Raw genomic sequence first — 12,365 nt, 5'->3', positions numbered from 1 at the left:
TGTTCTGCCTTGTGAATCGAAATATTAATCGTTAAAGTTTGTTAAGTTAGAAAATCTGTCATTCACTATGCCCTGATAAAAACGTTGATAGAGAACGATAGAAAAATCCTGTCGTTTTCAATATGAAATTTGATTCATAAATTCACTAATTTGAATCAGATCTTATAGGAATCTTGTATAAATCTTACAAAATCCGATAAAACACAATAGGATTCATATCCGATCAATCGTGATGCTCGCGAGGTCAACGATAGAAAACGATATAAACTTATAGAAAACAATACAAATTGATAGAAATCTTATTGTTCTCAATCATTCTCTATCAACTTTTTTTACCAGTAATAATAGTTAAATTACATGTATAAGAAATTTTTTAATGTGCATTAATATGTATAAATATGTATAAATATACATAATATGATAAATTATATACGTTTATGAACATTCATACATAAACATGTATAAATATTCGTAAACATATATAATTATATATGAAACATATCCATATATGTTCATACATCCTTCTTTCTTTTGTAAAATTATTTTTAAGTGTAATAGAAGTAGTAATAGTAATGTGAAAATATTAAGAATAATTAAAAGGATAATTTTGTGAATATGTGTATGGGTACTCTAAATGCATAAAGAGTAACTTATCGTATTATGTTTGTTATAACTGTAATTCGGATAACGATTCGGATTAGATAAATTGTCATTTAGTACAAAGTCATACATTTTTTTATAATAAATATGTTTGTGTTTAAAATACATTTTCATAAAATTTTTGTTATTATGTAGCCAAAGATGTACCTTAAAATATTTATTAATCTTCATTTTAATAATGTTAATCAAATTACCCTATACCATCAGTCATTTTACCCCGGTCCCAGAACTAATTAAATCAGATGGAATGGATTAGAAAAATGCATTTTTTTTCATAGTAATTATCAGTTTTCCCTTATTATTAAAATATTATTAGATAGTCAAATGTATGTAGTAACTGGTGCAGAATTCATTTTTTCGATAAGTCTCTTAATTTCGTCTGTAAAAATTCGAAACTGAAAAATGAATCTACTATCCCCGGTCTCCCCTAATATAATTTCTATTCAAATTTAACATAATCTAAATGAAGAAGATAATAAATTATTCGCAAGAAGAGATATTTGTAAGATGACAATTTCGTAAAGTGTGGCGCATAATTTACGACCGCTAAAAACGGGCGAAATTACTGAATCGTATTACTATGCTTTACAAACGAAGAACTCTGCATAAGAGGGTCGTTAGACTTTTCATTTCAAAAATGCCACCGAATTATCGTTTTAGTGTCTTTCCGGGCATAAAAGAGTCTGCCAATTATATTGTACAATTCAGTTATTATCCTTTCAACTAAGAAGAACAATTCACGAGACCATTTCTAGGTTTTAAAAACTTCCACCTTTTTAAAAGTGTACTTAAACAGTGAATCCGTGATTTACTCGCGCTTCTATTTCTTCGAGCCGTTCTGCTCACGTTTTCTCTTTCTCCGTCGATTATTTACGTTTGTGTTAAATGGCGTTAATGAAAGTCTTACTACCTCAATCACTTCTGGTCGAGTGGCATCTCGTACTTAATAACAAAGTTAACTTCACCGTAGATCGAGAAGATTCTCGCTTTTTCCGACCACCTTTCGCTGACGATTGATTTCCGAATGGCGTTCGTACCGCGTTAATTCATTTACCATTTACAGCTTTTACGTAACTTTAATATGAAAGGATTTCATTGTTAAAGGAAGAAATTCCATGTAGCAGTCGGTAGAAACTTTATATTATTAAGTAAATTGCGTTCTTATGGAAACTTTATTATACACGTGAGAAGTGTCAACTAAGCATGAACAAAGCTCTCTATTAATATTATAGAGTCGCAAACGTCGAGAACACTTTTTCGTGCCATTATGTATAATATTGAGCTCTTTTTTGACTTATTAAAGATTATATTCAAAGATTTAGTGTTGTGAAACTTTAACTAAACGATGAATATACATTGAATCTATAGTACAACTAGATAATTGAATTTATATATAGTATAATCTTATTATACAGGATCTCTCTATCTATTCATGAACAATATACAGAGACTACACAATAACTGCCTTTATGTATATTATTATATATACAAGCTATTTTCAGACCGACGATTTGATGTATTTAAATCTTCAGACGGGTACTCATTTATCAGGCGCGTCTGGCGGCTGATCAATGATCATCTTTACTGTTTTAATTATCAACTGCTGGAACGTAATAATCTGGTAGAAGAATCCATTTTTCAATTTACATACTGTATATATTTACACACTGTATATTTTTCGTTTAATTATATGATGACAATGCATTCAACTTGTGCATTTCGTGATAAATTTTTATTCTGCTTTAACGAGAAAACCAATCGACTGCGAAATGGTGCCAAATATTTATTATATGTAGCAAATAAAAAGTTTAATTTTTTCTACTTCCCTAGTTTACCCGTTTTCATATAGATTGAACGAGCCGATTAAATAAATAAAATAACAATGATTGATATACAATGTATTATACATTTTTTATGTGGATATATAATTGTTTTTTAATTGTGATGTAATAAGTGAATTATTATTACTGCAGTTTTCACAAATAAATTTATTTAGAAAGTATCACTCTTTAATAACTTTAGAATTTGTAGAAATGTATCTTTTATAAAACGCAATTACTATTTCTCGTAATCGGATTGTACGTTTGACATTCATAAGTGTATTAGGCGTGTAACTTCAAGGAAATTAGGTTTGAATAAGTTAAAATCCCGGTGGGCATTAAATCAATATCGCTACTGCTCGGAAAAAGCAAACTTTCGCGATAGATAGATAGACAGATAGATGAATGGGATCGTTGAGTTATAAACAGAACGCGTGCGACAGGTGTATAAAATATAGGATTAGACGCGAGGGGGGACGAGAAATGACGCATGGCATATCCGTGGATGATAGTGCGTTAAATTCGCGGTCTGATAAACGATTGGATCTACCCTTTTCAAAGTACATTAAAAAAACGTAGAGAGAGTGGAGTCTTTTAACGTGACTGAAAGCGGTGGGTCGTAAAAGTAATGTGCTTACCGGCCATTTCGCGGCCCAACGTTCGTCACATACGACGAGGACGCAGTAATAGCTGAATCCGGTATGTCACCCGATTCCATCCCCAAGGACTGGTTGCATGATCCTGGAACATGATAACGCTTTAATGTAATAGATAAATTAATGATTTCGTAGATATAATCTTCATTACTAAATTCAACAGCGAGATTCGATTAGTTTTATTCACATTTCTTTAAATTAATTGATTAAAATTTTCATCTAGAATTTTTAAAACTAAATAGATTAGCAATCGTTGTTCGCACTAATACCAAATATTCATTAGAACAATTTTATGACTAAGTTATTTGAAATGCAAATAACGTTCGTTTGCAGATACATAGATCTTTCGAAGCTTTCCTGATGCTCTATAAAGACAACGACGCCTCGTCTGACGCAATACCTTTTAAAGACAATGGTAAAAGAAACAATAGTGCGTGATATCGGGCACTATTGTGCCAGCAGGCAGAACTCTTTAAAGTTGGAGTGTATCTGTAGGAATCACGAACGTAAACAGCAATTACGACGTCGTCGTCGCAATCGTTGTTCGCGAAGTTGGGATAAGTGGCAAATGGCTCGAAGCCTCGAGGCGCATCGCCGCCGGGATATTATCCAATCACTATACTTATTAGTCTTTCAGCGATCTCATTCACGTTTCAATTCGCGTTACGTTTACTGTCATTCGGTTGTAATCTTTCCATTAAAGTTTTCGTTAGACAACAAAAAGCTGCGGCGCGCGAACGAAGCTCCGTTCGTCGTTGGAAAACTTCATACTGCCGCACGAGGATCAATCGCCCTGAATAAATTTGTTCTACGAGATCGAGCGGCGATCCATCTATCTCGCGATTTTATTTGCAATTAAGAACAGATCAGTCCTATATATATATATATATATACACACAATGGCGACATTTGTTTCATCGTACAGATTAAATTCATCATTTTTTTTAGATCCTTTTTCGTGAAATCTCACCGATCGAGAAGCGAAAAGATTACACCTTGTCCTTTATATCACATGTACATCAGTTACATTTATATTTGTTATGTTATTATTATTTATGTTTCCGATACAACGAATGTGCTAGGAAGCGTTATAGTTGTGCGATTTATTTGCGGATTTGCGGATATATAGTAGCATTTACGAGGAATAACGATTAGTTTAAGGGAAGCGGAGAAATGCACAGAAACGTATCTTCCGGCTCTCAAATCAGCGAACAGGAAGAATTGTTCGCGTACGAGCCTGGTCTTATTGGTCTCAAGCAGCATACAATCGAACGTGAGTGCGCGTATGGTCGATTAAATCTTTTCACATACCTGTCAGTTCTGCGGTTTATGTTAGTTCGGCAACCCTCTTAGAGAAACCCCGAGAAGTAAACGATCGGCTAAGCTGTCCGGGAGAGCGGAAAGGAATTTCTTCTCACGAAGGTAAAATCAGGAACTCGGGCAATAAACATTGTGATTGTCGTTATTGCCGTGATTCGCTCGAAAGCAGTTTTACGAAGAGGGTGCTTCTATCAAAATCTACTAGATATCGTTACAACGAAATCCACTAAAAACTTCATAGATCTTTCAACAGCGTGAGTCGAAAATTCGCTGGAGAGAGCTTTGCGGTGTTAGGAAAGCGCGAACATCGCTGGGAATGACAAAGGATCGCTATGAGAAACGTTTTCACGAGGATTTAACCGACTAGTTTGTAAAGCCAGACGACGCTATTTACAGCGGAAGTATTTTAATAACGTCAGTTATAGTGTAGTTATCTTCATTCTCATCTGTTACTCAACTCTTCTTTCACCATAACTTCTGCTACAATTATTTTTTTGTGTTCTATGAAAAGTGATGAAATAATACTCAATAAGATCAATAAAGTGCACCGAGCAAACGTTCCTATAAGGTAAATGTACCAGTTATTGGACAGTTCCAATTGGAAAATTTTTGTCATTTCGTCTAATAATTGGATCATGTCCAGTGGACATGATCCAATTATTAGACGAAATGACAAAAATTTTAAATATTGAGCTCTTTTAATTATATGTACAACTCTAAATAAATTCGTTGTCTATAAAAATTTTATAACGAATTTATTTAAAGTAGTACATGTCTTAAAAGCATATCTAAAATTTTTGTCATTTCGTCCAATAAATTAGATTATATATCTATTAACTGATCATCCAAAAAAAATATTCTGCCATTTAGCGGTTCCGTGTTAATGTCAGAAGATTTTCCATTTATATATGATCTCAAGAGGACACTCTACAAAATAAAGGAATTTCGTATAACCCTAAAGTACTAGATTTAGGATTGCGATCCTCTCAATACTAAAAGAATGTCTTGCATATGTACTGACATGCACGCGTACTACTGTAGCACGTAAATGACTTCTTCTAACAAGATCATAGTTCATATGTCCTCATTTTTATAGATGAATACATGTTATAAATACACGCACCTGATTAATGTAAGATTAATGTAAAATTTTTTGCTTAGAGAAAATGCTAAGAGGAATTCCCCGCTTATCGGCAGAATATTTTTTTTTGAATGATATCTTTATCTTATACGAGTACGTATAAAAATGTTTATCGATTTATCATCATTATAATTACAGCACTAAGAGAAATATATTACACGTGTGCAATGCGAGATTACGTTAAAAAAATTATATTAAAAAGTAATAAGTCAAAATTAACTGATATATGAATAACACAATTAAACGAAGAAGAGAGTCATGTTCTATTAAAAAAATTTTAGTGGCATGGAAAAAACGGTTTTGTGTAGTAACTAAAAATTTAGGTAGATACAGGTCTAAAAATAATTTTATTGGACCATGAAAATAATTATCTAGGACGCTCATACTGGTTCGTTAGTATGACAAAACTTTTTGCAGCATTACTCATGCTTGAGTTTTCTACATAATTATTTTGATGGCCCAATAAAATTATTTTTAGATCTGTAATTTTTAGATCTGTTATTTTTAGATATTTCAGCGCGCGCGCGCGCATACACACATAAAATTGTTCTTTTCGTGTAATAATATTTTTGAATGAATTTTTACAATTTCCAATTTGTGTAAACTGCGTTGATTATTTGTTGGTATTGGTAAACACAGTTTAACTGTTTGAATAAACTGGAAATTGTAAAAATTTACACATAAATATTATTAAGCACCAAGATCCACTTTGACTGTGAATATGACTTGCTTCATTGCTTAAAATATTAATTTGGCTACATTCGGCGCTCACAGCACTTTAAGTATCATTTCATCCTTGTTTTTAAATATTAAATAAGAATAAATGATGCTTACAACCGCTGATGTAAGCACCAAAGCGAACGCAGCTTAAATTAAACTAAAAAAGAATTGAGATTTAAAAAGAGCGCACGATTTATCATAACTTCTTATCTAATATAACTTTACACTAAGTTTTTATGTGCTCGGGTTGTTGCGTTACAATAGCAACAAGGGGCATTTTGTAACCACTCTACGGATACTGGTTGACATCCGGTACACCTGCGAGACGCATGGAAATCGCATGGGCATTTGGACTTGGTAACGTATTCATAGAATTCTCGCGCTCCATCTTTCCCTTCAGTTTGTGCAAATATTCTTCCGCTTCGCGCTTTGTTCCAATCCACAAATAGAGCAGATAAGAGAAAAGAAACACATGTCAAACGTTCGATCGAAAACAGTGGAAGCTGACGCACCAGTCACAAACGACGTGAAATAACGCAAACCCCGAGAGAAGCAGTACGCTGCCGCCATTTGTCGTTTATATCGTTTTCGCGCAAATTGCGGAACAGAATAAGCATCGAAAAGATGATAACTTTTGCAAGCAAAAAAAATTAGTGGTGAATACGCATATGAAAAATGACACGAGAGTCACAAAATGATATATTACAATGAGAGTATATAAAAAGATAAATAAAATTATTCTCAACACTAAAATGTGACTCGATTTTTTGTGCCTGAAATATTTAGAATGTCGAGTCACCCCCATAAAATACCATAGATCGATACTGCAGATACTCGACAAAATCCGGCAAACTTCGTTAAATCGCCTACATATTTCAAGTATAATCTTCCGGAATCACTCTTTGTGTTCTATAATTCAACCTCATACTTCGGAATGTTCGAGCATCTCTCTCGGGCCAGTAAGTAAGGCCTTCGCACCCATTGTCTGGATAAGAGAATCCTGACGCGAGGTCGGTGGTATACGAGGCGTTTCGTGGATTCATTGCGACGCATTCCACGTCGAACTATTCGTCTTGCCAGGTGGCGTGCAATTTGGCGAACCCGGGGACACGACAGTCGGAAATCCGGACACCTCGGCCACAGTCAGCGCCACGAAGACACCTTCAGGACTGGCGGATGCGAATCTTGGCGCCTCTATAGTCTCGCAACATTAGATCCGTACGATATATTGAGATAGTTTAAGCTGTTGTAATACTCAATCGCGTTCAAATTATACGCATTACTTTTATTTCGCGAATTTCCGTGAAATTTGCAGCATTTTCGAGCTATGGTATTCTCGTTGAATACATTTATACCTTTTCTTCGATTATTTCTATGTCACACTTTTTCGTTAATTCGTAAAAAAATGAAAACTCTTTTTATTTTTTATCGTCAGTTTGTACATTACGCGAAATAACCATTTTTGAGAATCAAGTCTCGAATAAATCGGACGTTTTACGAGATAAACGCACTCGTCAAGTTAATTCTGTACGCGTGCACACACGTTAACATTTCACACGAATATTGTAAAGCTCCCTGCGAGGTGTTCTCCGCGTCGCCTGGTCCACTTTGTCCCCTGTTACTACCGAATGAAAATCCGGCTTGGGAACTTTCCTGTCGCGATGCTCTTTGCACAATCGGCTTTCTCCGTTCTTCGAGTACGTTTGTCCGCACGGATGAACAGGGTACGGTGACCGACGCGACAGGTCTCGTTTTTGCACGGCAACTCCTCCTGTTTGTCCTCGTTTGAAATAAGGATTCCGGATTGGAGGGTCGATGTTACCTGTTCGAACTCAACTATGCTAGGGTGAAATCTTTTTTTTCCTTCCATTCCCCGTTAGGTTCTCTTGTTTGTTTCTGTCTGGTTCTCGATTCGTTCGGGCCGATGGGAGTACGTCAGGTGTTCCGCCTATAATCCTCCGACTAAGCACGAATGGACTGTAGGGATAGTTGATCCTGTCCGATAGCTATGTTTCTCTGAACCGCACTTGACCTGCCTTCCATTTTTACGAGTTATCGATTTCTGTTTATAATTATGATTAAAAGAAGTACAGCATTATTTAAAAATTAATGCACAAAGGATTCACCAGATGATTTTCTAAAGATTTTACCGCATTGATATAATAATTTGATAAATATCGTTAACGGTAGGATGGACGTCGATGGCAATGTTGCTGTTTTGTTTGTGGGCAAAATTTGCCAAGCTTATTACAAGATAATTGGTAGTCGCTTCATCGGCTCGTTATCGCATCCGAGGCGCAATTCGAAAATCGTGTTAGCGGTGTACGTCGATGGACTGGACGATTATTCGTCCATTATCATCGCGTACATGCTCTCGTCCCGGTGTCTGGATTACAATACCAAATGATAGCCATCAGAAATGCACGACAGAACTTCGCAACAGCCCTTGGTCGCCCGTGGTAGGGGATCGGATTTACGTGCCGTGAGATACGTAGATCGCCATCTGCGAGTGTGTTTGCGGCGACGTTAACACGAAACACGTTCACGTTTCCGTTTTCCACCCATCATGCCCTCACCGTCTGCAATTCGATGGGAAGACAGGCACTGCGTGGCACTGCGAGAGGGTGGCTCGTTCGTATGAGAGTTTTCAAAGAAAACGCACATATACGTAAATATAATAATATATAAAGTAGCATTTTATGTACGTGCACACATACACACACGCACATCGTTTAGGCTCTCACCGATGTCGCGGGACGACGCCATTCGGAAAACCATCACGCTACTAAGCTATATTTTACCTCATAAATGGATGTGTCTGACCGAATGTGAATTTCTTACCTGATATCAACCGTCGATCCACGAGGATATCGATGAATAGAATAGGGAACGCGACATGTATTCGTACAGTTCGCGGATATGCAAGCATCTGGTTCGTCAGGATTTTTATTATACCATGTACGTGTTCTACGTTTTTCACGTATGAAATATCACATGTCTCCCGTTATACACGGGCAGCGTTCTACAGTTTTTCGGAATTTGCCTCTTTATTAGCGCCTACCAATTTTATTTATAATTTCGATGGATTATCATTGTAATGCGTACACTATTCATAAGCGAAGCCAAAACTGTGAATAATTGTAGGTAATTTAATTAAAATGCCCGAGATACAATGATGTTGAATAACAATCATATAACAAAATAATAAACTGATTACAGATTTTTTAAATGCATTTTATAGATACTTTATATTTATTTGATTATAAAATATTGATTATAAAATATGTGTCAAATATTTCATTTTAAGAAAAATTGCTGCGCATGTCAAGTAAATAGTTTGATATTTGGAGCTTATAATCCTTTCCAAGATATGCATATTTTTAATAGCTAACAAATCTTTCATTAAGCTTTAAAAAGCTACGCGAATGTAGTAGCGTACATTTTAATATGTCACGGCGTTAGTCGCGAAATTGTTTCCGGCCACTTTGTCGGAATATTAAGGCCAGCGGGAGTCTGTGCCCGTAGTGGCTTCTGAGGCGTCCATCGTAACGGCGTGTTTATTGTAATGAGCGAGTCGGAAGAACGTCGTAAAGTTAAAGACCAAACGCGCGCGCCTGTGTATTACAGAGAAACTACAATAGAATTCCAGACGAAGTCGTCGTATAGCAATTCCGGACCAGTTTTCAACGGGGCAGTTAAATTTAAACTAGTGACATTAATTTAGGGCCCGTTATTAACGTTATTCGCAATGAACGTCCATGTTCTTTCATGGAGAATGGCTCGGATTACGCGGCAATACGTTTGCGCTGCAGATGGAAATAGTTTCCAACCGAATGTTGAACTATTACCTATGTATCCGTAAAACCCCGCTTTGTTGGGGATTACTCAGAGAAAGCGACAAAAATCGAACAATATTTTGGGTTCAATACAAAAATTTATCTCTGATATATAGGAGTATAAATTTTTGTAATTTAAGAAATTCTATATAAAATTCTGTTTTATGTAAAAAGTACAAAATATTTTATGTATAAAAAAGTAAAAAAAAGAAGATTATGTCACTTGTAACTCTGATTCGTCTCTCAAAAATAAACAAATTCTACACAGAAAATAAACAAAAATGTAAAATAAATAAAAAAAATGGTAATGGACGATGGCGTTCAATTAAAATGTCTTCTTACGCGAATGAAATAGTTTGCGGTCCTATATATATTAAAAATGGTATTTTTTTTAATCTTCATGTACCACACATCATCTATTGACATGTCACTCATAACACAATTTACATACTTTGCCGTGTATATCAGCTTTTCTACGTGCCTCCCAATCTCACGCACTGTTTCTGGTTGGCAGAGCCTGTATCATATTGCATCACTCAAACACGAATACGCGAACGCGAGTTTACGTGTTACGTGTTCCGCACATCGTAAATCGTGAAGTTACGAAATGGACATACGGTCCACTCCCGGAAAATGTTACGAAGCTTTCACCTGTTCACAGCTTTATGTTGAAAGGTGTGCGCGTGACGCTACAGATAATAAGTACTCCCACAAATTTGAATAACGCAATTAACGTAGAAACTTTATATGTATTACTCGAGATAAAAATTTAGTCTCGTTTTTTAATATAAAAGAAATGACTGCAAATTATACGCGGGAGGATTTGACAAGTGTAATTTTTACCGATAACGGAAGACTAGTGTCTCTTCAAAGTTTTATAGAATAAATCTCCTTCAATTTACTATTCCAAAGCCGGCGATTTTGTTTAAGCACGCACGCCGTATCTCTCATCTTCTATCTTTCCTCTTTATGCGTGATAAGAAAAATAATCTTCGATATAATGGCTCGGTGAAACGGCAAACATCTTTTACAATGAATCTCAGGCTGGAACTCCTATCACCGACACTGCGAGAAAATTCCTTCGATCCGTACGACGGAATTCTATTAGCTAGAACACATAAAATCTAGAAGTAGGTAAAGCGACTCGCGCTGATTAAAAGAGTAAATTTACAAATCATGTAATTGTACTTGGCCAAATACTCGAGATATTCGTGTTTAACTAATTAATTCGAAATACATTTATATGCACACATCGTTTCTTATTAATAGTTCCATTCCTTTAGAATTATTTTCCTTGCTCTGCTCATGTCAAATGTTATTATCGGATGTTTCGATTCTCATTACGTTTCATTATGTTACTCTATGTATCGGGAGTAACGAACCCATATGAACTACCCAGTTTGGCACTACGTAGTTCATTGTGAGAAAAGACACGCGATCATAGAGTGACAGACTTCCTATCGTGTACTTTAATTAGCGACAGCGAAACACCCGGATGAAATCAGTAGCCAGGAAAATAATAGGAGGGTATGTTGGGAGAGTTTACGAACTAACAGGCATATCACCATAGTGATGACGAAATAGCGAGAGGCGAATATGCGTGGCATGTAAATACCCTTACGAGAAATAATTAAAAAATACGCTCGAGTTTAATAAAATTTTCGCGTATTAATTAATTGCGTTCGAGCTATTAAAGAAAGAAATTCTAAAACGCTATTTTACAAACAAATATCTTGAAGTGATAGAACGAGATTTACATATGTATATTAGAAGCATTGTATAATAAAAGAAAAAAGGAAACCGAAGGGAAAGAAAATGGAATAAAGAGAAGAATTATCCTCAGGTGGTTGCTTTTATAAGAGACTTAACGTATACGATGGGTCGCGGGATTGACGTGTCTTTTACGAGCTAGTATTGAAAAATGCGATGAGGAGAATCGATCGACGTGAAGCAAGGAGCACAAACAAGATATTCCCTCGACTATTATACCGGAAAACAACATATTCCACGTTTCAGTTATCTTAAATTCCACAGAAAAATTTAAGACATTCTAAGAAATCATCTTTAAATACTCTTTTAAATAAATATTAAAAAGAGTTTTTCTCTTAATTGCTTCAATTATGATTGTCAGTTTATCTATGATTTATATAAGACGATATATAAACATAATATAATTTTTAAATTAAATAAAGTTTTCTTGTGAAATATTTCA

The 12,365-nt window shown here is 35.3% G+C and overlaps 1 protein-coding gene across 1 annotated transcript in view; it reads right to left on the bottom strand.

Annotated features, from left to right (window-relative positions):
* Nucleotides 1-12,365, bottom strand: part of LOC108731210 (discoidin domain-containing receptor 2) — an 83,510-nt gene that overhangs the window by 20,965 nt on the left and 50,180 nt on the right. The window contains exon 3 of the mRNA XM_018461411.1: nt 3,119-3,221. Within this exon, the coding sequence (XP_018316913.1) occupies nt 3,119-3,221 (103 nt within the window). The remainder of the gene's footprint in view (nt 1-3,118; nt 3,222-12,365) is intronic.

Source organism: Mycetomoellerius zeteki, unplaced genomic scaffold (assembly GCF_001594055.1).
Source record: "Mycetomoellerius zeteki isolate Tzet28-1 unplaced genomic scaffold, Tzet1.0 scaffold122, whole genome shotgun sequence".
Taxonomy (NCBI): Eukaryota; Metazoa; Arthropoda; class Insecta; order Hymenoptera; family Formicidae; genus Mycetomoellerius; species Mycetomoellerius zeteki.
Note: the sequence above shows the minus strand (reverse complement) of the source record. Positions and strands in the feature narration are given on the sequence as shown.